The sequence below is a fragment of the Pieris rapae genome, chromosome Z (assembly GCF_905147795.1).
Source record: "Pieris rapae chromosome Z, ilPieRapa1.1, whole genome shotgun sequence".
In the NCBI taxonomy this organism is placed as follows: domain Eukaryota; kingdom Metazoa; phylum Arthropoda; class Insecta; order Lepidoptera; family Pieridae; genus Pieris; species Pieris rapae.
Genome location: NC_059534.1, coordinates 817,978 through 844,602, shown reverse-complemented (window position 1 = coordinate 844,602; position 26,625 = coordinate 817,978). Strand labels below are relative to the sequence as shown.

At 36.2% G+C, this 26,625-nt stretch overlaps 2 protein-coding genes across 3 annotated transcripts; both read left to right on the top strand.

Moving 5' to 3' along the window:
- The first annotated feature begins 1,295 nt into the window (after positions 1–1,295).
- Positions 1,296–10,379, top strand: LOC110993414 (vacuolar protein sorting-associated protein 53 homolog). Its single transcript, XM_045634179.1, has 12 exons — positions 1,296–1,650; positions 2,761–2,967; positions 3,410–3,628; positions 4,152–4,275; positions 4,811–4,929; positions 5,388–5,555; positions 6,040–6,163; positions 6,697–6,761; positions 6,840–6,971; positions 7,854–7,992; positions 8,332–8,473; positions 8,740–10,379. The coding sequence occupies exons 1-12, from the start codon at positions 1,525–1,527 to the stop codon at positions 9,527–9,529; spliced, it is 2,355 nt and encodes a 784-aa protein (XP_045490135.1). The 5' UTR covers positions 1,296–1,524; the 3' UTR covers positions 9,530–10,379.
- A 1,400-nt stretch (positions 10,380–11,779) lies between these two features.
- LOC110993428 (polypeptide N-acetylgalactosaminyltransferase 1) lies at positions 11,780–26,545 on the top strand. Of its 2 annotated transcripts, none has more exons than XM_045634209.1 (21): positions 11,780–12,136; positions 12,741–12,941; positions 13,326–13,485; positions 15,857–16,064; positions 17,489–17,580; positions 18,134–18,261; positions 18,369–18,464; positions 18,956–19,035; positions 19,628–19,764; positions 20,123–20,293; positions 20,621–20,696; positions 21,009–21,174; positions 21,368–21,422; positions 21,613–21,835; positions 22,681–22,761; positions 23,213–23,389; positions 23,496–23,536; positions 24,115–24,191; positions 24,395–24,729; positions 25,286–25,386; positions 25,458–26,545. In XM_045634209.1, exons 1-21 carry the CDS (start codon positions 11,824–11,826, stop codon positions 25,564–25,566), a joined length of 3,027 nt encoding a protein of 1,008 aa, XP_045490165.1. In that variant the 5' UTR covers positions 11,780–11,823; the 3' UTR covers positions 25,567–26,545. The 2 variants fall into 2 exon arrangements, with proteins under 2 accessions (XP_045490165.1, XP_045490164.1); XM_045634208.1 differs by lacking the exon at positions 15,857–16,064 and adding an exon at positions 14,637–14,850 and having other exon boundaries at positions 25,458–26,544.
- The last annotated feature ends 80 nt before the right edge of the window (positions 26,546–26,625 follow it).

The window sequence follows — 26,625 nt, the reverse complement described above, 5'->3', positions numbered from 1 at the left end:
TGAAACAAAACTATAACAATATAACAAAACTTTATGGGATCCTATCACGTCGGGGTCACCATTTATGGGATCCTATCACGTCGGGGTCACCATTTATGGGTGTTCTATATTTTTATAAATCACAACCCATTTTTATCTTTGTTAAGTAAATATATCAATTTACTTAACAAACAACGGTAATTAATTTATATTCTTATAGAAAAGTTCACAGGAAAAAATACATGCTCACTCATCTTAAAAGTCTGTTCTGAGTGACGTCTGTTTTATTCTTTTCTTAGTGTCCTGTATTTATGTTGACACATACATCAAAATCGTATAGAAAATACTACACCAAACAGTATGTACATTTTTAGTGCGTATCTACGATACGCTACAACTTAATACTGATAACAAATAACAACAAAGAAAAGAACAACAAGATAACAATCAAACCAAAACGCGTAGGTACTAGTCCGTCGCAATTCGCATCAGCCAGAATAATGCTAACGGTACAGTGTCTAATGTCAATGGCAACAAAATACGTCACCAAAATGGCGGCCAGGCGCATTAACAATTTGCGGGGATAATACACTATCGTATTAATATTATCTCATATTGCATTGTTGATATTATTGTGTACTCTATCGTATTATTAGTATTAACAAAATATTAAATCAGGGAAACTCCGTCAGTATGGCATCAAGAATTCTGCACTGGATGCTCAGATTATTAATGGTATGGGATGTTCTATATTTTTATAAATCACAACCCATTTTTATCTTTGTTAAATTGATATATTACTTCACAAACAACGGTAATTAATTTATATTCTTATAGGAACGCTCATAGGAAAAAATACATGCTCACTCTGCTTAAAAGTCTGTTCTGAGTCTTTTTTTCTAAGTGTCCTGTATTTATATTGCCACATACATCAAAATCGTATAGAAAATACTACACCATATAGTATGTACATTTTACTTCGTATCTACGAAACGCTACAATGGATTCCATTATTTTGGCGAAGAAGTAGAGGTTTCGTCTACTTGTAGGTCTTTCTTTATTTCAGTTTTTACATTGATTTTGATTTAGATATACGTTATATAATTTTAAGCATTGTTTGAAACGAATGTGTAAATTATATTAAATTAGGCAATTTATTGACACCTAACAGATGATAACTGACACTTAGCAACTGACAAGCTTTGATATTAAGATGACATGTATTATATTTTAATAATGTCGGTTTCCTTTTATCTATATAAATATTGATGTTTAAAGAATTTTAGCTAGTTTCATTTCTCATAACAATATAAAATTATAACCTATGTTTTATGAATATACGTACTTATAATAAAATTTATCTGATCCTTTTCCAAATTCCGTACAAATAAATCTAATAAATAATAATGCACTTCCTAACTTTAGTACATGGTTGACGCACAAACCGTGCAGGCCAAGAAAGGGAAAAAAAATTTCGGTTTTTGTTTTGTAATGACCATTGGATTTTTGTGTTTTCGATGAACATTTGCTCTAACAGTCAATAGAATGGATACAAATGAAGCGTTGGACGAAAAAGATAGTGGTCCCGAGGTTCAATTACACTTTCCCTCCTCAGTGATGAGTAGAATTGAGGAATTAATGGGCGGAAGTGAACATTTTGACAGCGACGAAGTAAGTTTAAGTGATTTTAAATATTTTGTGTATTTTTGTATATTTATTGAATACAAGATGAAGTTCATTGTATTGATTATATATAACAAAACAACTCTTGAATTCGAACTCATTGGTGTCCCTCAACACTTAACAAATCAAAGGGTTAAAGATTGTAAGTACATTTTACAACAAATTTAAACTTGTAATCACATTCATGAGCCTTTGATTTTCTTATGATTGAGATGAGAATGATACATGAGATCCTTTGGCAGAGGTGTCAGTTAACAAAGCAAGATCCTCATTTCATTTACAAAATTTCTGCCATTTCAGGCACTTTTTCTCTTAAAAAAAGGTATTGTTAAGCAGCAATGTGCTTTGAAGCAAACCAGTATTACACAGTTCTTTTGAAAGATTAATTAATTCACTTTATGAATACATGCATGTCTAAAGTTTTCACATTGTTATAAAATAATAGTTAATAAATAATAATTGATATACTTAATATTATTCAGTGTTATTTATTATTATTATTTCTCCCAAATATTTCAAACAATTTAATATTTTAACACTTGATAATCCTTATTGAGTTCCACAAGTTTTGAATCAATGAGTCCCACAATTTTAGAATTAACGAGAGTTGACTGTATTAACATAATTATTATTTTAGTCAAACTGGTTCTCTAACATTTGTGGCTGATCTGTTTTTGTACTTGTAGATCTGTTTCTGTACCTTTATCTAAGTTTATTCAAAATTATTTCTCCCATATGGCAAAATCCATAGCTCACATAGGTTTTTGTATTCAGACACCGTTAAACTTGGACTTACATAGTTGGCAAATTAACTTGAAGTAATTTCTCCTTAGTTTCTTTTAATATTAATTAATTTTAAATTATTATTTTTAAAAAAGCCGCTTTTCATTTTCTAAACGTTTTCAGTATTATCTAGGTACACCATAGAATAATCGTTACGACATTTGATTATACTGCAGTGGTAAAGGTGTAATATGCATATTTTTGTAACAGTACAAGGAAAATCTAATCTTCTAAATCGAGAGAATCTTTCAAAAAATCAGCGCAATATCATAAGAATCAAATGATTCTATTAAAAGTTAATTGTTGTAATTTCAGTTTGATGCAGTAGCCTATATCAATCGAGTGTTTCCAACGGAACAGTCACTATCAGGGGTTGAGGCGGCAGCCTCTAGATGTGAATTCCGTTTAGCAGCTGTTCAACATGACATCCGGAGGTTGGTACAGGCTCAACACGATCAAAGGAAAGCCGGCCATCAGGCACTGCTGGAAGCCCAGAAGTGCATCTCGGAGTTGTCATTACAGGTAAGAAGAAGAGATATTGGTTTTGTTTTTATTTCACCTCTACTTCATATCACTGACATGTAGACTATATTCCAAATGATACTAAACCATCTGCTGTCGTGCAAAACTGTTTCATTTTCATTTCTTTCTGGAAGTTGTTGAATTGTCTGTTCACATTGATCCTCTAAATACATTGTGTTTTTGGGGTTTGTCATTCACATGCTGATTAGGTTACATTTCTGCCATGTATTTCGTAACCAATTCGACTTAGGGGCTTTGAAGAAAATAGCGTACTAATTCTAAATAGGCAATTATTCATGCAATTTTTGAATCCACACCTAAGCTTTCTGCCACCTTTTCTAACCATTTTGGAACTATTAGGCTTCCTCATACATGGGTGTACTTCTGTCACATAGCAACACGTTATGCCTAGAACGCCCATGAAAGTTGGTTCATATCTTAGGTAGCGGATATAAACAAGAAATCAGAACGCAGTGAAGGTATGGTTCGCGAGATCACATCTGAAATAAAGCAATTGGATTGTGCGAAGTGGAATTTGACGGCAGCCATCACGGCGCTGAACCATCTTCATATGTTGGCCGGTGGAGCCGCATCTTTGAGGACATTGGCACAGAATCGACAGTATAAAGAACTCGTCTTGCCGTTGCAAGCCATTATGGAGGTTTGTGTTTCATTTTTAGTAGTTCATAGATGTGCTCTGCGGTTCCACCTGCAGCAGCAGCCTAAAAAGCTTTGCAGATTCTTACCAAAATTTACGCAGCGTATAGACTATACGTACGTATTTACTTAAAGGGAAGTAGTTAAGGGAAGTAGTACTTATTTTCTTAAAGGGAAGTAGGTGATCAGCCTGAAGGTCGTGGGTCAAAGGCTCATTTTATATAACTAAAGTTTTTGGTGCATTTTCTTTTTTAATAAATTAATGAATGGATTGTCCCGCTTGAGGGGAATTATTATTTGGTGACACGGCAATGTGAATTCAAAGCAGTTCGACTGTTTTCGTTCTGGATAAGGCACTTCTAGCAGACGTACAAGCTTCAAGAAATCAAGTAGTGTATAATATTGATATGGGCATTATTATGTGACCAGGTGAGAAGGTCCTTTAAGTAGGGAATCAATAATCCGGTAACGGTAGAAGAGATGAGTTGCGAGTTCATTGGCTGATGCATGATGGCTTCATTTTTCAGGTGCTCCAACATTTAGAGAATTATCGCGATATTCGCGAATTGAACGCTCTAAGAGAAGAAGTGCACTCGATTCGTGCGAATCTCGCTGAACAAATATTGGCGGATTTTAGACAGGCCTTCACTGGTAAGTGCTTTAATTTTGGTCTTTGGATGAGTTAACACCGTTGGTTATGTAATCTATTTGGTAGATGGTTACCCCAAGTCTATAAACTTATTTAGGAACACTTTTAGCCCAGAAAAGATGTCAGGTGGTCTGGTGGCACTTGGCGGAAAGAAAGTTGGATGGAATGGATTCTATAATGTGTCCTCATGTCATAGTTAGTTATGCGCCCCTAGAGTTTAACATGAATTAGCTTTTTTTTTATTATAGAATAGGGGGCAAACGGGCAGGAGGCTCACCTGATGTTAAGTGATACCGCCGCCCATGGACACTCTCAATGCCAGAGGGCTCGCGAGTGCGTTGCCGGCCTTTTAAGAATTGGTACGCTCTTTTCTTGAGGGCCCTTAGTTGAATTGGTTCAAATATACCCATCGCCTGTGGACACTAAATGTACTTAGTTTTCTTTTATAAAACTATATATCATCTATGTATCAATTAATCAGTCGAAGTTGCATAGTACCGATGCTGTATCCTTAATGGTAATGGATGAACTGTTCAGGTGGAAGTAAAAGCACCATTTCCCAACGTACATTGAGTGAGGCCTGCGGAGTCGTCGATGCGTTGGAGCCCAAAGTGCGGCAAGATCTGCTCAAATGGTTCATAGGACTGGAATTACAGGTGAGTAGCGACCGTTTTAATGTAACAGACGGGCAGGTGGCTCACGCGATGTTATGTGACACCGGACATGGACACCATGTCCATGAAGACTCCAACACCACCCCAGAAGGCCTTTTAAGATATGGTACTCTCTTTTCTTCAGGGCCCTTAGTTGAATTGGTTCAATAATACCCATCGCCCGTGGACACTGAATGCCAGAGCGCTGGCAACTCTTCAAACGTCCGCCGTTCCACAATTTTTCCAGGCAGTTTTTGCCGCTCACCACCACTTTGTGGAACCAGCTGCCGACTGAAGTATTTCCGAACCAATTCGACTTAGGGTCCTTCAAGAAAAGAGCGTAGCCCTCTGGCATTGAGTGTCTATGGGCGGCGGTATCACTTAACATCAGATGAGCCTCCTGCCCGTTTGCCCCCTGTTCTATAAAAAACTCTGATATATACTTGATACATATATTTAAGGAGTATGAACACCTGTTTTCCCCTGAACAAGAATGCGCGTGGTTGCCCCAAATAGCGAAGCGATACTCCTGGCTCAAGAAGCACCTGCTGGCCGTCGAGCAGACCAAAGGTGCTATATTCCCAGCGGCATGGCGGCTCAGCGAGAGGATCGCTCATCACTTTTGCATGGTAGGTGGACGAAAGAGGATTCATATGAAGTGCCAGAATGTATACCCATGATATGCCTCCTGATAGAGGACAAATCAAATTATTCTTGATTACTCAAGATGTCATATGGAACATGGTGTAGTGGTTGCAGCTCCTTACAAGCGTTGTGTAAAAAAAAACTGGCGATTAAAAAGAGTGGCGAAGAGTTTATTGCCAGTTCTTCTCTTCCGTTCTACGCCCTTGATTTGAGAACTGGCAGTAAATGTAAGATGAGAAGCATTTAATGTAAATTTTTCTTTTATTGACGTTAATAAAAAAAAGAGTGACGGAGAGTTTATTGCCAGTTCTTCTCTTCCGTTCTACGCCCTTGATTTGAGAACTGGCAGTAAATGTAAAATTAGAAGCATTTAATATTTCTTTTCTTTTTTTGATGTTCATAAGTGTATATTATTACGTTACCCTCTATAGGATTATTCACTTCTATAGTGATGTTTAATTTTTTTAGATAACCCGGGAAAGTCTAACTTCCCTAATGTCGTCCCGTAGGAATGAAATCGACTGCAAATTATTGCTTTATGCGATACAACAGACGCACAATTTCGAATTATTACTTCATAAACGTTTTATTGGTGAGTTAATAGCTAATACATAAATTTATTGGTTAAAGGTTTACACGTATGAGACCGATTTCTCAAAATGTTTTTCATATGTGAGCGATGCAAGAAAAAAAAAAATGTATATATATATGAGCGAGTATTAAATTCGCATGTGCAAAAGTGCATCGGTCCTTATAAAACCATCCAAGTTTCTTATATTGTGAATATTTTATGTTACGTCAAGTTTCAAAACATAAACATTTTCAAACATATAAGATCACTTATTCCACGTCATTAGATTTGAATCTGTTGGCACTCCTACTCATCGGCAAAAAAGACAGAGGGTGTTGGCCGAGAGAAAAAGCCGGAGTAAAAAACTCTCGGTACTCTTTTAAAAAATCAAATCATCAAACAATACTTATTACTGTACATAGTAACTTGCACATTTACTTTTACTTACAAAATTCTTTGAGAAATAAAGTATCTTTGAACCGAAATACTTTTTATTGCCTTAATACGTCAAGACAGAGAAGAAAGATGATTTATTATTTTTCTCCTAACTTCAGGCACAGAGTTGGGACCAGAAGCGGAAGCTAATTCGGAAGTCATCTCCTTTGATGATTATATTGAGGTAAGCCATCAATTACTGCTAATTGAATACCCCATAGGTGGAGTTTTACTTAATACAATGCATTGTGAACTATTTTAGAATCTCGAAGATGTGACGTCACACAGGAGTCCATGGGTGGGTGTGGTCGGAGGATGCTTTGAAGAGCATCTCTCCCTTTACATAAGCAGTCTTGATAATAATCTCCGGTCGCTCATGGATCGGTTTATTCAGGTACTTATACTTTTGTAATGTAATAGCAGTAATTAAATGGTAATGTTAGAATAATTACAGTTATTTGATGGTAATATTGATTACCAATATTGTCTTAATGAAAGGTAAAAAGGTTTGAGATATTGTTGTTCTAGGATATGTATAGAAAGTCAGCCATAACAAAATAGGTATTAAGGTGTTATATATGTATATGTTATATATATATATATAACACCTTAATACCTATTTTGTTATGGCTGACTTTCTTTGCAAATAAACAATGTATAGTACAGTAATATTACGCAACGGAAATTAATGGTAATTCAGTAATTATGGTAATATTTTCCTATGAAAATATCATCTAAATGGGCTACCCACTGACGTATTTCGGAATCAATTCGGCAATGAGCGAGCTTTCTGACATTATTAGTGTCAATATTTTATTCAAAACAAATAACATAATACATAAAAATATACCTAATAACTATACTTAAAATTTAATTATTAAAAAATATTATTAAAAGGAGTCCCTTTAGGCAAGGTTCCGAAGATACTAGCAGCGTTTCCCCTTTGAATAGCTAGACTATTTCTCTTTATCCGAGGTAGCTGCCAGCTCTTCGTTCTCCTGTGATGTCGACTAACCTTTTTGATAATTCCCTAAAAAGCCTTAATGCGCTAGGACCCCACGGACCAAGGGTCTCGACACCGAATGGGACAAATTCATATTCAAAGCCTAGACCCCTGTATTTGCAGGCTTTAGCTTTTTCTTTAACCATTTGTGTCAATTGTCATTAATGGTTTGATTTTATTAATTTACGGTAAATTCGCTTTAACAAGAGTGAATTGTTTTTTTAATAATATTAACAGTGTATAGTTAAATTCAGCCCATATTTATACTCGTAGGAAGCTAAGAATATAGAAATTGGCGACTGCGAGGGAAGTGGATCGGGAGGAGTGTTGGCAAGTTGTGCGGATCTCTTTCTCTTTTATAAGAAATGCCTCGCACAATGCGCCACTCTGTCTACGAGGGAACCGATGTTAGGTGAGTCGAGGGTTGGCTTATACGAATTTAATTATTTATTTAAAATAGGTCAGCTAATTGGTTTTTATGTACATATCTTAACAAACTTTCTTCTGTAAGATATAGGTAGACCTTATTGCATGATTATGGCTGATAGCTTGCGCTGTGTAACTCCTTTAGCTGACACCGGCATTAACGTGTCAGATGTATTTCAAGTTAAATACTAAGGTCTCATGAAAACAGCATGAAAGACAAAAAGGTTAATTTATAAAAGAAAGAAAAATGCTAGAAATTTTCTACACTTCGAAGTTTTTATTATTATCTGGTGGAAAGATCATACAGATCTAAATGTCTTTCTAGAATTGTCGGCCGTGTTCGGGAAATATCTCCGCGAGTACGCGGGCTCGGTCCTCCAGAATGCATTACCGAGGAATAATTCGAACACAGTCAACAATATTGTCACGAACATACACACATTTCTGAAGGACGAGAGTGCTGTGAGGTAATTTTCAAAATTATTTATTATTTGTTAAAGACAGCTCATAGGCAATAAAAAATAATTTTCAATTCTTAACTGTCAGTCGACTTTGGCATTTACTTAGGGAAATGCCAAATTTGTCAAATCAACTAGGTTTTTTTAACGTAGGCTTCAAAACAGTTAAATACAAAACCATTGCTAGCTCTTTGGTCTGGGATCAATTGCTAGTCAACAAAATCCTGGAAACATTGGAGCGTCATAGACTTGATCATGATCGTTTCCCTTCCCAGATATACGAAGCAGGAAATCTCGAAGATCACAAGCGTAATAACAACGTCGGAGTACTGTTTGGAGACGACTGTTCATCTCGAGCAAAAGTTGAAGGAAAAGATTCACCCGAGTCTGTCCAATAAAATCGATTTGGGCCCGGAACAGGATTTATTTCACAAAATGATCAGCACCTGCATTCAAATCCTAGTCCAAGATCTGGAGTTGGCCTGCGAGCCGGCCCTGTCCTCCATGACCAAAATATCCTGGCTCCACTTCGACACGGTCGGCGACCAGAGTTCGTACGTCACTCAGGCCATCATGCATTTGAAGAACTCGATCCCGATCCTGAGAGACAATCTCGCCTCGTCCCGAAAGTATTTCACCCAGTTCTGCATCAGATTCGCCAATTCCTTCATACCGAAATTCATTCAGAACATCTACAAGTGCAAGCCGATCTCCACCGTCGGCTCCGAGCAGTTGCTGCTCGACACGCACATGCTGAAGACGGTGCTCCTGGAACTGCCCTCCCTCGGCTCGGACGTCAAACGCCAAGCGCCGACGACCTACACGAAAGTCGTCATCAAACTGATGACGAAAGCCGAGATGATTCTGAAGCTGGTCATGGCGCCGTTGGATAATAACTTGGAGGGTTTTGTGGCCCAGTTCCTGCAATTGTTGCCGGATAGCACGCTGGTGGAGTTCCATAAAGTGCTGGATATGAAGGGAGCCAAATTGAGTAAGAGCCAGTTGAGCAGTTTGGACGCTCTTTTTAAGGAGACATCGAGGAGTTATAGTGAGACTGTGAAATAAAGATTTAACTTTAAGAGCGGATTCAAAATGGCGGACATAGAGGTGGTGATGGGTTTTACTGTAACATTCAAAGGGATTTGCCGAAAAACCGACAGCCGAGTGGAGTGGAACTGCTGACATGCCGAATATACATCGAGCGAATATCGCCCTTAAGAGTAAGTCTTACTTATGTACTGTTATAAATATATTGACATTATATTAGATATAATATCTTTTAATATACCTAGCAATCATAAAGTTCGATAAATCAATTTGCAAGGAATAAAAATGAATACATTTGTTAGAAGTTTGTAAATAGTCAAATGTTTTATTGCAAAATTGTACAAACTTAAAATGCACCGTTTATGTAAGCTTTAATTCTAATAATTTTGTTTTATTCAATTTGCTAACATTGGACATGTAAAGCTGCCATTATACATTGCTTCCTCATATCGTATGTAAATGTTTAAATCAACATTCAACGAAGAGCAAGCTAACTTGACGGACTGTCGATATTATGCATTAGGGTATTTAAGGCCCAAAAGAAATGTATTAAAGCAAATTGTATTTAAAAAACTTAAAATTTTATCTCTTCCGTGTATTCATATTTTAGAAATATCCCTATTCGTACACAGAAATATACATATTTTTAAATCTAATGTAGAAGTCGAAGTAAGAAATAGACATGGGGAGAAATTTTGTATGGCAATTAAAGTTTGCAATAGATTACCGAAAGAATTAAAAGACGTTCCGACTAGAGTCTTTAAAAAGCGACTTAGTGCATTATTTTTGGAAAAATGTACTATTCAATAAATTATTATTTGTGTGAGACATTGTAATTTATACAAATTTAATGAAGTATGATATATATGATACAGATAATATAATAATTGTCTCTAACTGATAATGTAAAATGTAAATTAAGATAAATTTGCGCGCCACTGTGTGTGGCAGAATATGCGAACGACTTACGATTGTACCACCTAAACATTTTGTACCATATTCTTGCAATAAATAAATTATTATTATTGGTATAATTGTTTATTGGAAATAAAATTATAGATGTATATGGCTTTTGTTTCACTCTTTACGAAGTCTCTCGTTCAAATGTTCAACAAAAAGAAAAATCTGTAGAAATATCTGAAAAAAAAGCGACTAACGCAACAACGACCTTCTAGCCAATATCTGTAGACACACACGCTGAACCACGCGTTTTGGTCATTCCTAAGGGAAACGGTGAAGAAAGACAAGAAGCTGATCTCCTACTTGCCTATTAGATTTACAATGAAACAGATACAGAAATCTATAGCCCAGACCTAAACCCGCTTTTTTTATAGAACAGGGGGCAAACGGGCAGGAGGTTCACCTGATGTTAAATGATACCGCCGCCCATGGACATTCAATGTCTTATGTGATTAAATGAAATAAAAAACTAACATATTTGTCATATTTTCCAATTTTACATATATGAATACCATTTTTGCTGGATTTATTTCGTAGAAATGATTTGTTGAAGTAATAATATATAAAATTCTCGTGTCACAATATTAGTTAGTATACTCCTCCGCTTGACCGATTTTTATCAAATTTTATATGCATAGCAAATTTTATATGTAGGTCTGAAAATCGGCTATTATCTATTTTGCATACCCCTAAGCGATATCGTGCGTCCACCGAAGTGCGAATTTTTTTATATTTTTGACGAAATTTTTCGTTTTTTTTATGATATAACTTATGTTATATCATAAAAAAACGAAAAATTGTATTGAGGGTTGTATGTAATTGTATAGTATTATTACTATACAGTTACATACAACCCTTAGGGCCTGTTTCACAATGTATGGATAAGTTCCAATTTAGTGGTAGCAAAATGTTCCATGTTGGTGTGTACTAAGATCCAAACTAGGCATTAAGGAGAAACGAAGTTCGCGCGGGCAGCTACTATGTGTATATAACTATATATTTAAAATAATTCGTCTGAACTCTAAACCCGACCGAAAACCTTAACCAAAACTATCCAAGAATGTCATCAAATACCTTCGGCAGAGTCAAAGTTTAGCGATAGTAAATTGTTTGGAAAATTTGTGTAATGTTTGCCTATTTAATGCAGCATAGTTGATTATTATTGTTTAAATTTAATCTTAAGTTCGTGTGTTATTAAAAAGAAAACATTTATGGATTGTTTGTTTTCACATTGATTTCCGGTCATAAAATAATTGTAAACACTAAACGTCACTAATCAAAAAATGTCAGTGTCAACTGTCAAAATCCATAACGCGTTGTGAGTGGACGCGTCGTTCACGTATTTACAAAATATGAAATTGCCGGTGAGAAAGTGTTATTATGTGGCAAAAATTAGTTTCTTCTTAATTTTCGTTTGTTTAATACTAAGTTTGTTCGAACATTATCGAGGTGGTAAAAGAACTGTTAAAGCGCAGACTGAAGAGCAAAATGAATTTGAAAAGCAGATTCTGGAAGACGAGACCAGAATTATTCCTGATTTGGGAGAAGGTGGTGTTGCAGCACATTTGTTCGGTGATGCGAAACGACTTGGAGAACAATCTGAGAAGCAACTGGCGATCAATGTGTATTTGAGCGACCGAATCCCGTACAATCGCTCTCTAGAGGGTAAGGAACAGTTATAATATATTCATTATCCGCTTGCCGGCACAGTTCTGTTATTCACATCAGCATATGCGAGTTTTCTTCTTGATTTCTTTAAATAAAATGTCTTCTATATGATTTTATCCATCAGCAGTTTTTAAGATATATTATTATTAAATGAGTTCTGGTCCTTGTCAAAGAACTTAACACTGTTTTAACTGTTGAGCTTATTCATAAGTAGAGTTTGTACTATGGCTCAAGCTACTTGAATGCCTAAAACTCTGCCAACAAGACTGTATAACAAGTTAAGTAGTATTATTTTCACCCAGTAATTAAGAAAGCCGTTTAGTTTATGAGGTGGGTGGTTAACTGTGTTAGAAGAATTGGGTATCATAGTAGCCAACTAAAGTTGTTTCAATGATAATGTGCACCATAAATACAAAAGCCTTTTTATTTTGCCTTCATTGGGCAAAAAGGCTTTCATTTTGTAGGTTTGAGATAAAAATATACAAGCACTTTAAGTAGCTATCTGACAGTCAGTAATGGTGCTTTCCTTTGAGTTGTATGTTCCTTCTTCAAGAGTCATTTTATTTGTTATGAAGTATCAATTTTTATTATGAAATTTTAGATCATCGTAATCCTGCATGTAAGCGTGTATTATATGATGCTGAGTTACCATCAGCATCTGTGATAATTATCTTTCACAATGAGCCATATTCAGTTGTTGTAAGAACTATATGGAGTGTTGTGAACAGTGCAAGAAGAAACCAGCCCTGGTACAGAAGGGTAAACTATGTTGATAGGCATACAGGGGCCAAAATGACAATGGGTGAGTTATTGATTATGACTTAGGCTATATCAAGATAATTATTTGTTTATAAATTAATTGGGACTACTTTATTAAGTTTTTAAAACATCTTCAGCAAATAATTTACCTTTATAAATACAAAAAAATATATTATGCTCTCAGAAGAAAGAGTTGATATCTAGTTTTAAGTACAGTCAAAACCGTTTATGACAACATTGTTTATAAGTAAATACTGGTTATATTGACCAAAATTAATGGTCCCGGATAAATTTTATTCTATTAGGTATGTACTTATAACAATGTCATTGGCTGTTATAACTATCGGGCTTATACAACCAAATGTGAGTAGTTGTAAACTTCTTGTTTGCACAAATAAATGTTGTTTTCTTTCTTCTATTATTTTAGGGTATCCCGGCCAAGACCCATCATCACCATTTGTATATTTAAAAGAAATAATATTAGTTGATGATAACTCCACATTGCCTGAACTAAAAGGTAAACTTAGTCATTACATACGAACCAGGATACCACCAGATCTGATCAAGATATTACGGTTGCCTGATCGGTGAGTTTATTTCATACTAGCTGACCTGGCAAACGTCGTCTTGCCAAACTACTACCTTTAACTCAGCGCCATCTGTTAGAATTGTATCAAATAATAAACAAATGTTAATGTTATCGTAATTTTAGTAAGGATGCCTATTTTTTTGAAAATGAAATATAGCCTATGTCACTCAGGAATGATGTAGCTTTCCAACAGTGAAAGAATTTTTCAAATCTGCCAAGTAGTTTCGGAGCCTATTCAATTCATACAAACAAACAGACAAAAAATCAAACCTTTCCTCTTTATAATATTAGTATAGATATATATATTTTTTTGTAATATAATAATGAAACAGATATCTAGTTTTATTATTCAGAGGGGTCCTAGTCCCTGTGTGTTCTATCTTCTGTTCTTATGTTCATCTAGACTTCAATAATAATTTCAATGAATTAATATGAAATTCAATTTTATATGAAAATAATGTAGGGTAGGAGTTACGCGTGCTCGTTTCGAGGGTAGTCGCAAAGCTACTAGTGACGTCATGATATTCCTTGACTCGCATTGCGAAGCAATGGCCGACTGGCTTAGACCGCTACTTCAGAGGATTAAAGAGAAGCACACAGCCGTTCTAACGCCCATCATTGATATGATACATCAATCAACGTTTGAGTATGAGACGGGGAAAGATTTTGAGGTTATATTTAATGAGGGTACTTTGTGTTTGGTTTTAATAGAAATCAAATTATGGTATGTAGACTAGTTTGTAATGAAAATGAGGGTAGTTTTAGTATATTTTCAAGTTTTAAAAAGCTTTGCTTTAGTTAGTTTACTATTCGAGTGTTTCATTATAAATTTGATTTTGAGAGTGGGGTAGAATATTCATAGGTTATAGAGTAGATAGCAAATGTCTGGGTTGAATTTTAACAGGTACGTCACTGCGATGACGTCATACCTTAAAATGCGGTATCGAAGTATTTTCAACTAAGCATATACAACTACAATTTCTCCAATTAGATTTTTAATCACTGGTACCTTGAAGCCAGTCAGCGATTAGGCAGGTCGAAGATTCGTCCTATGGTTTGAAGGAACAGTCTCTCACCCTTACAGTGGCACATTAGTTTCAACGGTCTTCCTCACCTTGCTTTCGCTTCTAACGAAGTCGTTTCATACAGTGTCGGCCTAACACGAGCACGTCTCGCGGGAGCTCGTTACGCGACTGGCGATACGTTGGTCTTCTTGGACGCACATTGCGAAACGCAAACCGACTGGCTTAGGCCCTTACTCCAACGGGTCAAGGATGCCCCTCATGCTGTTGTGGTACCCATCATAGATGTGATAGAGGCGGACACGTTTTACTACAGCGTTCAAGACCCGGCTGTGTTTCAGGTTAGGTTTTGGGAACTTTTGGGGTTTATCCATCGATCGGCACGTCCTCGAATAGTAATAATACGTTCGATACGCGGTATCGTTTCAAATATTTAAGTCTTATATCGATTAGGACTCGATATTTAAGTATCATATCGAAATCGTATTCTAAATATGCATCATATCGTACATGAATTCAATTTAATAGAGCGAAACCTGATTAAGAGAGGAACCTATCACTTGATTTGTTTTCGACACGTTTGTTTACAAACATTTAAATTTCTTTTGCATGTAATTTTGTACGTAGTCATTATTTATTAATTAAGGGTACTCGATATTTGATATTTCAATATCAGATACGTTTACGATATGATACGCGTATATCTAGTGCCGTATCGGGTACTAATCGATATATGTTACGTCTTGAGCGGGTCGCTTAAGTTTCATTTTGTACAGCACATTTTGTTGTCACGTATTTTTGGCACTTTGCACATTTCTGCCTTGATAGGCCTAAAAGGCCGGCAATGCACTCTGGCATTGACAGTATATACCTAACCCTGTTCTATAAAAATAGGCGGCAAACGGGCAGAAGGTTTATCAGATGTTAAGCGATACCGCCGTCGTGGACAGCCCACTGAAGTATTTCCGAACCAATTCGACTGAGGGTCCTTCAATAAAAGAGCATACCAATTCCTAAAAGGCCGGCAACGCTCTCATTAGCCCTCTGGCAAGGGTGTCTGTAAGCAACAGGTATTTCCGACACAAGTCGAGTTCAAGCACAGCAATTCATAAAAGGCCAGTTCTCTGGCATTGAGTGCCTCCTGCCCGTTTGTTCCATTTAAAACTCAGTGTTCTATTTATAAAGAAAACTATAACAAACATATTTTGGTTAGCGCATTCAAAGGAGGCACAACTGATGTTTAGTGCAGGTAAGCCAATGCTTAACCTAACATCAGGCAAGGCATATTCAGAATTGGTACGCTTAAAGTATTCTACCGCTTAAGCTCAAACATCAAGTCTTCCGTAGGCAAGGTCTCATGAGGGCACGAATGCGTGGCGCGCGTAAAGCCAGAGGTGATGTGTTAATATTTCTGGACGCGCACTGCGAAGCCGCTCCCGATTGGATGAGGCCACTGTTGCAAAGAATCTCGCACAAACGGGACGCGGTCGTGACACCGTTGATAGATGTCATAGATCAGACCACCTTTCAACTTGAGGCCGCTGAGCAGTTTCAGGTTATATGCAATGCATGCATGCCTTAAAGTTACACTTTAGCCTTTAAACGGCAGCTTTTTGAACATGCGGCTTTGATGGCTTATCTGGCCCTGAAAATGGCATATTTGAACTTAAAATAGCAACTTTGGACTTTCAATTGAGCATCGGAATGCGTTTATAATATATAGCTTATTTATAATAGCATGTGCCAAAAGCAGATAATTAATGCCGACAAAACAATAGCCGACAATAATTTGAGAACTGGCAGTTAATGTAATTTAAGATACATATTGATTTATTAATTGTCTAATTTTCCATGGACTTGGTTAGCCGACTTTAATACAGTCTAAGTATAGTACAATATCACCCAGGTAATGTAGAAGAAGAGAAAATTAAATGAAAATTATCAGTTAGCCTAGTTTGTTAAACTTGAACCATTGAATGAAGTTTGCTGCAATTCCTTCCTTCCTATACCTCTAACTCTTTTCATCATAACGTAAATACAATTTGTCAGAAAGAGTCGGTAATTGGCTTTATTGATTATCTTGTAAATAGTAATGCATGCGGTGTTTGTTAAGGTTGGCAGAAAAGTTTATTATTATTTTTATTAACACTTCGTTGCATTACATAAAAGAAAAAAATATTGAACATAATTTAATTAAAAGCAACTTGCTGCCTTATCGCTTTCGAGCGATTTCTTTCAGGCAACCACTGTGAGTAAACGAAAAAACACATGTAGTGAACTTTTCAGCCCACCGAATACTAACGTAGTTTTAGCTTAACGTTGGTTTAATATAATGGTTTAGACAAGATGACAGTTGATTTTAACTAAAGAAAGTGACTAAGGGTAAAGTTCATAAAAGAGCAAGTGTCCATCACGTATTGTATTCACAAATCAACTCAAACTTTGACTTAGTCTGTGCCAAGTGGTAAAGTGGCAAGTGGAAGAAGATCTGGCAGCAGACGCACGTCTTGGTAGAGTTGGATTCCTTTACTATTATGACACATGAATGGAGCGTCCTGAATATACCTTCTGGATACCCAAGCCCTCAAACCAATAATAAAAGATTTTAAATAAAATAAGAATGGTGCAGGTTGTATAAACAACACTGGCTGCTGCAAATTGACCAACAAAATGTATTGATAAAAAAATCTGCAAAACCAAGCCAAGATGCACAAACATATACACATTGTTTTGGTATAAATAAAACTGTTTTTAATATAAAAAGGTACTGAATTGCCTGTCTTGAAGTGAGATATATTATTGCAATGTTCAAGGCTCCTTTCTAAATTGTACCCTTAGTCCAGTTCCAGGGGGAGCGCTCTTGTCCATATCGAAAACATTAAAGTCTCGACTCTGAACGCTATCCACAAATTGTATTGAATTAACTTCATTTGTCAGCACTATGACAGTCTGTGGTATTTATTTTCGATAAATTTCTAGGTGGGAGGATTCACGTTCATGGGCCATTTCACGTGGATTGATGTTCCCGAATGGGAGAAAAAGCGGCGCGGATCAGACATTGCCCCAACATGGTAAGGATTTATGGACTAAGAGATTGCTTGGAAATATGTATGCAATCCAACTTAGCGAGCGAAGGTTTCCAAGATCTACCTATTTGTTTGTTTGTAATTAACGATAGTGGAGACAGAATTCAGTTGCAACGTTTTTGCTACAACTTGGTCTCACAACCTCGGCCAACTGTATGTCTCGTAAGATTTAGATTAATAAATATGTTTTATGGAAGCATAATCACAATATCTGTTTAATTGTGTTTGGCATCTTTCTGGAAAGCCGGATGACATTGAGAGCATCCATGTATAACTGATTATCAGGTAATCCTACTGTTCTATATATTATGTTATTGTATTTTAAATTTTGTTTACAACCAGTGGTGTTACAAATCATCCTTCTGTACCCGATACGTCGTCTAAGGCTTCTTTTAGCCTTAGAGCCTTTACGACCTCAGGGATAGAAAGAGCACGCTGATTTTTCTCTAGCTAACATTTGTAGTAGTATACATAGATAATAGAAGAATATCAAAACCGACAAATTTTGGAAATTATAGATATGTCCTTGAAATACCAGGTCTCCAACAATGGCGGGTGGTCTTTTCGCGATAAATCGTCAGTATTATTGGGAATTGGGAGCCTATGATGAGCAGATGGCTGGATGGGGTGGTGAAAACCTGGAAATGTCCTTTAGGATTTGGCAGTGTAAGTAGATTTTAATCTATTTGTATTAACAAAATAAATTATTAAATATTTAATACGTTTTAGTATTTTTATTTTATTTGACATTAAACAGATTTATAATTTCCTAGGTGGCGGTACTCTCGAAACAATTCCGTGTTCACGGGTCGGCCATGTGTTTCGATCGTTCCATCCATATGGCCTACCTGCACACACCGACACACACGGTAACTTTATATTGTATAAGGGTTTTGCAAACTACCGCCATTTTTATAACCTTAATTTTTTATTGATTTAAGAATTGTTAGTATTAATAGATAATTTCAGTTGCAGTTCTTTTTGCGCAGTGTTGGAATAGTGGCTTTATTTCTCATCCCTGAGGTGGTAAGCTGTGCACCAATGGTCTTCAGTTTAACACTTCCTGTTATGGAGGAAAACATCATGAGGAAATTGGTCTTAGACCCTAAAAATCGACGGCTTGGCACATAAGGCTGAGGAGTCCCACAACAAACGTGCTAAATGTCAAAAGGCCATCAACGGGCGAGGCTTGAGGCAGCGAGTCCATGGGTGGTATTTAACATCAGATCAGCCTCTTGCCGTTTGCCTCCTGTCCTATCAAAGCTGATCTTTCTCGTTATTGTCATCTCTTTTCCGTACGTATGTGGGATGAATATGGAAATAGTGAGGGTAAAAGAGTTAATACTTGGAAATATTTCAGGAATAAACACAGCCCGAATGGCCGATGTGTGGATGGATGAATATGCCGAATTATTTTATCTCCATCGACCAGATTTGAGGGTAAGACAAATATCGATAATAAAAAAATGCGATTACAAACATTACTACTAAACTGTCAGACAACTTCCCTGTTACATGCATACGCGCATGCTATGGAGCCGTTTTTGTGGGGTGCGTTTAAAATATAATTTGTTTATTCTATATACTGTTAATGACACTTCATTCATTTATTTCAAAGGTCGGCAACACACCCTCTAGCCTACTTTTTTGAAAACTATCACTTAACATCCGGTGAGCGGCTTGCAAATTTGCCTTCACTTCTATAACAAAAAATCCGCCTCGGTTTGATGAATTTCAGCCATAAGCTTTTCACAATTTTATAATATTAGACCCAAATTCGGATACAAATTCTGGTTTTCAAGATCAGACTTACGGAATCCTTGCATATGATAATGGACAGTCCTCAATCTTAGAAAAAATCTGTCAAGTTAAAGGTTCCCCAATAGCAATTAACAAACACATGTTTGCCATCAGAACAGGCGTAACGATCCGCATTACGTCTCTTTCTCTGAAATTCACTTGGCGCTGTGATCAAAAGAGATAAAGTACAAAGTGTTTATAGTGAATATAAAATTTCTCCTTTTCCTTCTAGAACAATCCAAAAATCGGAGACGTGACACATAGAAAGGTTCTCCGGGAGAAGCTCAAATGCAAGAGCTTCGCGTGGTACCTCCAACATGTTTATAAGGATAAATTTGTGCCCGTCAGAGACGTTTTTGGATTCGGCAGGTATGGGCCATGGAGCTGAACTAATTTCTTTCTTAAGAACGAAGGAAAATATCGCGATAGAACAAAAGTGGAACCCATTAATCAATAAGAAACAAACCTAGGTCATCTCTTTTAGAAGAGAAGGAACCGCCTTTGTTTTGTTTTCCTTAATACGAGCAGGTGTTAAACGCGGTGGAACGTCCTTCATTAGTTTGCTTAAGGTTCTACGTTTTACTACCTTAGCGATAAGAAATCCTGAAGCCAATACCAACACTGCTCCTCATAAAAAGTAAAGTCCTTCTTAAACTGTACTGAATTTTCTGAGAAGGTTGGGGTCCTAAATATATGAATGGATCTTGACAAGTGGGAGTAATTACAGGTTCCGCAATCCGTCCGGTCTCTGCCTGGACAGCCTCCAACGAGAAGGCGAAGGGTCTCCTCTCGGCTCTTACCCTTGTCATAACACTCTCGAAGCCACTCAGTACTTCGCTCTTTCACTGAAAGGAGAACTCAGGGACGAGGAAAGATGCGCCGAATTGCAATATATCAGGTAAGAACTGCTCTATGTTTTATTTAGTAAACCCGGCAAAACGTTACACAAGATGGCGTCGCACTATGACGTAACATGCTTATCGCATGCACATTACGATCCCTAAATAAAAATATAAAAGTTAAGATTCTAGTTTTTAAATGATTTATAGGAATTTGTAGTTAAATATCTTGCAATATTTTTTATTAAACCAATTGTCTCTCGTCTCTTTCTGCCACATTGTGTTTACGCTGTGAAGAAGAAGAGGTACCATATTATTAATATCACCACTTATTACTGTTTGGTCTCTTCTTCCAAAAGATGTTCAAATTTAAACTGTTGTTTTAGACGTGCTCCGGACGAAAATGAAGCCAGTAGTCGGCGTGTGCTCATGGTCACCTGTCACGGAAAGTTGAGAGGACAGGTGAGTTGGATTTCAGAATTCAATATGCCAGGTGATTTTTTCCTGTAACCTGTAAATCGCCTCAGCGATTAATTTGCAAGAATATGGTTCTGCAATTAAAGTTCCAGGTGGAATTTGAAGGTATATAATATATTATTTTTAGGCCGGAAACGCACTTGCGAGCTCTCTCGCAACTTGTATGTACGAAGTGTCCAAGCGAATATTCTTTAGGTGAAGGGTAAATCGCTGTTTTGAGATTTCTTTCAGGCACCAACTTTCTCCTTCTCATGTTGATACTGCTCCTCGAGTTGTTCATTCTTGTCTTCTTATCAGCGATGGCGCTACCTGCCGTCCAAACAGCTTCAGCACATTGAGACTAGCCTGTGTCTGACATCGCCGAGGGAAGCGGGCGGTGACGTCACGGCGGCCAAGTGTGTGTCTGGTGTGGAGCAGAAATGGTCCATAGACTATACTGAAGAGAATGACTTTAGACTTGACAGTGAGTTTAATTTTAAATTATTCATAAAAGAATTATTTCTAATTTGTTGTGTTAAATAAACATATTTAAATTAAAAAAAAACAATTCTAGTGATACTATCTTTTGCTACGTTATTTATTATTAAATAAAATAATGTCTTCATCGCTTACAGATTAAAATTATTTTGTAATTTGATTTAAACATAAAATTGCAGATAAAGGTGAACCGAGTGAACAAGAACTCAGATTGCAGAAATTGAGAGGACAGAGGTATATATTATATTTTTCTCGGTTATATGTCTGGCAAAACTATGCCTCGTATTTCCTTAAATGTATACTCAGAAAATATTGCACTCTTCTCTATTTTTAATTAGCGTTTTTTAGAAAAATAATAAATTAAAAACACCCAAATATAAGAGAAGTCCATTATTAAAAGTTGGCAACACTGGTATTTTCACAGACGCATCTCCCGTTCTCTATTATCGGTGAACGAAACAGATCAACGCCGACACAAAAAGAGCAAAAAGAAGAGGAAGAAGGACAAGTTTATACTGAAATTAGTGAGAAGAAACAGCAGCGAGGAGCATCTGGAGGTGGATATTTATTGCAAACATCGAACCCTGTACCCGAATAATAGCTTCGTGAGAGACATCGTCAGCGCACTCAACGAAAGGGATATTACTGTGAGCTTTTTCATTTCTATATTAAGTTTTTTTGCAGATGATACGTCCTTGATTTTTAAAATCAAACGACAAATAACAAATTTCCAAAATACCATTACTTCAACCTTCTGAGTTCCACCGTGTAAGTAGGAAGTCAGAAGATTAGTCTCGTGTTGGACACAATCGAATGCTTTGGATAAGTCGCAGAAAACACCTAAGGCGTCATGCGACTCCTAAACCTTAACTATATATCTATATAACTCAATACCGGCATCGGCAGTCGAGCGACCCTTGGTAAAACCGAACTGATTATGATGTAATAATTTGTTTACGTTAAAATGACTTTACTACACTGACAAAGATTTTACTACAAGTAGATAGTACGGAAATTGGTAAAGTTACTGGGGTCCGACACACTACCTGCCTTTAATAATGTATTAATTTACTATGTTTTATTAGATCGGGAAACATATATCGGGAATAATTTCGAACATAGGGAGTAAATTCTTCATTATGATTATATGACTTTTCAGCGTAAAGGTCATACAACCGTTGTCTACTTTTACAAATTCCCGCTGTCGCCCAATCACTAAACGATTTACACTGCGAATTAGAGACTTTCTTTGGGGTAAAAATGGTGTTGAACTCATTATTAATACAATCACTTAGATTGTTGTATTTTGTATCAACGGTAATAGAGATAGGTTACCTATATTGTGTCTAAATGTCACCATGTTTTTTACCTGTTTCACTACTTTACATTTTAGCGCAAACTGTCCACAATGATCTCAATGTCTGATCTAAGATTTGTTGTAATTGAGGTTTGCATTGCCTCTGCATCTGTATAATTTTTAATGTTTTCGCAGGTGATCAACAATGGGCGTGTGTTTGAGAAACATCGAGTCACACCACTGCACACGCATACACACACACACAAACACAAAGTGGTGAGCAAAATTATGTTATTAGACCATAGGAGGTAGCTTTTTCAAATGTAACTTTTGGAGCGAGCTTTTTATCATCAGTTATTTACACTTAAACATATGCATATTTCTGTAATCACATAAATTCCTTGGTATCAGTGTGCCCTTTTTTGGCACAGGCCTCCTCCAGATCCTGTTACTCCTGCTGCTCTTGGAGGCTCTTCACTCTCTGCCATTTATCAGCTGTTTTCTAGGTCTATCTATATTCTAAATTGTCTGCGTATTTTGTACCTCTGTTGTTGTTCTTCTTAAAGCTGTATCTTTTATTTTGTTCTTTCTTTCCTTTCATCTCTCCATCGATCATATGACACATCATATAAGATAGAGGGTAGTTTGTTTGTGTCCATTTGTAGGTTTCTCTTTCATATCGTTTAAAACGAAAGGGATAGCCTAGATATTTTATAATAATTTGCAGCACGAAGAAATCCAGCCGAAGGAAGTGAAACCAGATGTTCAAGTGATAAAAACGAGTGTTCCCGAGAAACCGGTTAAGACTGAACCGGGCGTGGTGCGGTTGAAGCAGGATAACGAGAAGAAGATTATAATTGAGGATTTCGTGGAGATCACACCGAAACCCACTCTCCAGCCTAAGGTATTCTTAACTATCTTCGGCGCAGCGCCATCCCTTGGGCAAAAGTTGAAAACATATTTAGAAAAAAATAATGGTATTCGCTCATTTTGAAATATTTTGGTTTCAGAGAAAACGAAAACATCACAAAAAAATACTACCGATGATTAAGTAAGAATTTTTTTAATCTATATAATGTATATTTTTTTTCGTTCGTTTGTGTGTGTATTTAAAAACTAATAAATACTTGACCGATTTTGATTAAATTTTGTTTGGGTATTCGGGTTCGTGAGTGGTGAAAACAAGAATAGCGTGAACTGAAATCGTAAATAATGTTACAAGATTTAAAAAAACAATTTTTGTTTTTTATTAATCACATCAGAGCCCTTAAATTAGTAAATTATTGCCTTAATAAACTCAAAACATTTTCAAGAACCCACCAAAACCAAGATGACATCGCAGACCCTGTGACGTAACATGCCTGTAAACACAATCAAACATTTTCTTACTGTCAAATGAGTATCTGTAATCTGTATGACAATGTATAATATATATGATTATTATGAAATAAAACAAAAATATAACTCAAGATATTCATCATTCCTTTAAAAGAGTTTTTAAAATTCGGAACGAAATGGTCGGTTCAAAGTTCTTATGGCAAGCAATTTTTACACTTAGTTATGTGTTCTAGTGTTATTTTGGCATAGTGTAGTGCAAATAATAAAATAAAGTTTAATTTACTCTTGCAGTAACGATGTGTTAAAACCAATATCGATTGAGGACTCGCCCTTAGAAGAAACAATGACGTTGCCACGGACGCATTCAGGTAGTTTTTCATCTATTATCGAATTCAAATTTAGAATATTGTTTCGAAGAAAAATGTTGCTATTGTGTAATTCAGGTAACTTTTTTTGGGACTGTGGAAGAGGCTTTTCGACCAATTGGCGAATTTTGAAATTAGAATATATTATAAGCCCTTAATATATGAGAATTCTTCAGTACCCATTTAAACTAATGTTAATTTACCAGATCTAGAACAACCGGATGAAATTTATAAACGTTATGATGAGAGCAGTGATGAAGACAAACCGACGGACGGCGTTCGTAAAGACTTCCAGAGCGTTGATGTATACGGAACAGATCTAGGTAAAGCCTCGGAGCGAACGTCAAAATCGACGGACGTGACAGATGACAGTTTGCGGTTGAAGCCGGATGCGGAAGTGACAGATAACAGTCTGACAGGTGTGAGATATGTCAAAGGTGACAGGAAAAGATACAAATTAATGAGTGCTGATGATGATTTAGTGAAAATTGATGAACGACTACACAGTGAGGAGAGTTTCGCTAAGGGGTCGCAGAAACAGGTATTTCAAAAGTTGTATTACCATGGAAACGGGTTAACTTGGGTTCTTAGAGGGGACTACATTTTATAAGGTTGGCAACGCATTTGACTTCTAGTATTTGGAGGGTCTATGGTATCATTCAACATGAGATTCGCCTCTGGTTCTAGAAAAAACTGAGTATCTTCCTTTATAATGCTGTGAATAGTTTGATACACCATAATATTGGGGCATGGGGCAGAGATTTTTACTTAATTACATATGACCTGACCCAATTTAACATAAAATGTGTAAAAATAGTGTGTAGGTAGTTACAAAAATTGTGTGTGGGTAGGTGGAAATGTACTAACCTCGGCTTCATACAAAGTCGGTATCGGTAGAACATTAAATTTGCCTTTTATCTGTCACCTGCGCTGTTGCGTTGCAGTGTTATAGAACCTATTTCATGTTTAAAAAATTAAGGTTTTGACCCGAGACTTACTTGAACCCATGCAAATTTCATAAAAATCGGTCCAGCGCTTTAGCCTGACTTTATGAAGTTATTGTTGTTAAGTAGTTGTTATATAAAGTATTATTTCAGTCGAACGACGGTCGTCCCGTACGCCTGGTGATGAGATCGAATCTGACTTTCAACATCGGTGATGAATTCTTCAACTGGAAGTTGGACGCTGATGATGTCGCGTGAGTAGACCTTAAAGGTCGCAGCTCAATCGCAGTATTACTTTAAACTCTTATTGGGTTATTTTTTTTAGTAATCTTCTCGGCGAGTTAACAATGCCGAATAAAACTACGGAACGCACACCAACCACCAGAACTGCTCAGCTGGACTCGTCTTCCGAGAGTTCCAGCCAAGAGGAGTGAACGGGTTTTTTTTCGCCAAAATATCTGTTGTATTAAACATAGGTCGTCTTGTCTCTTATCTTTGTATAGAGAATTATATTGTTGTCCTTGTCATGAATTATTCAGCCTTAAGGGTGCTCGTAAGACTGTGTAGTACTTAAAATATATATTTAATTATTGTTTATAGGCGAATTTTTATAAAACATTAAATTGCATTAGTAACTTGATGACAGCGCCCTCTATCGAAATTAATTAAAAGTGTGCTAGTAATTTTGTAAGTTGATTAAAGCGCCATCTGTCGTCGAATTGTTAAAGGATAATAGCAATTTAATCTTAATATTTGTTAGCTTTTTTTGTGTGCTTATTACTTGAGGAATGAAAGTACTTGTAAGTCTACCACATAACATTTTTGTTAATTTAACTAAAACAAAAGTAATAATTAAACTATATTTAAAAACAGTTATATGATTTACATAAGTGCAATCCAGTTGATTTTCTAAAGGGAACTTTAGAAAGTCAACTGGATTCCTTTATTACAATAAAGCTCGTTCGTCGTTACTATGACCCGTACATATTAAGAGTCGTAGATTAATCTTAAAATAATATTGAAACCATGTGCACTTATCAGGTCGGTAGTGTTTTAAGTTTTTATAATTGACTCGAAATGTATCAGTTTAAATTTTTTGTCTCTCTTACACCTATGCTATTATAAGCGAGACAGCATTATTTTTTCACTTGTAATAAAAAATACCTATTTCATTTCTAATAGGTATTTATTTTTATGTGTAATTTTAAGGTTTAATTTAAAAAAATTAATTCCGTCCTTTAAACCTAATGTATTGACATCTATTTTTGTGTCCACATTTACTCACTAGATGGCGTTGTACTAAAATTGTCAATTGTATTAAATATATTTTATCATAGTTAAATAGCTGGTTTATTTTGTTACCTAATAGCTTACCTCCTGTGATATATAACTTATAATGAATGTGCAGTAAAATGTCTTTGTAGGAGTAGTCTTTTTTTAAACAATACTAACAATAATAACAATTCAAAAACTTGGACACAATTTAAAAAAGT

Bases quoted from the DNA above. Each gene is read 5' to 3' on its own strand.
- LOC110993414 (XM_045634179.1), top strand. From the start codon at position 1,525: ATGGATACAAATGAAGCGTTGGACGAAAAAGATAGTGGTCCCGAGGTT. The intron at 4,930-5,387 runs GTGAGTAGCGAC...CATATATTTAAG, and splicing joins TCATAGGACTGGAATTACAG to GAGTATGAACACCTGTTTTC. The intron at 7,993-8,331 runs GTGAGTCGAGGG...ATGTCTTTCTAG, and splicing joins TACGAGGGAACCGATGTTAG to AATTGTCGGCCGTGTTCGGG.
- LOC110993428 (XM_045634208.1), top strand. From the start codon at position 11,824: ATGAAATTGCCGGTGAGAAAGTGTTATTATGTGGCAAAAATTAGTTTC. The intron at 19,036-19,627 runs GTAAGACAAATA...TTTTCCTTCTAG, and splicing joins TCCATCGACCAGATTTGAGG to AACAATCCAAAAATCGGAGA. The intron at 19,765-20,122 runs GTATGGGCCATG...GAGTAATTACAG, and splicing joins GACGTTTTTGGATTCGGCAG to GTTCCGCAATCCGTCCGGTC.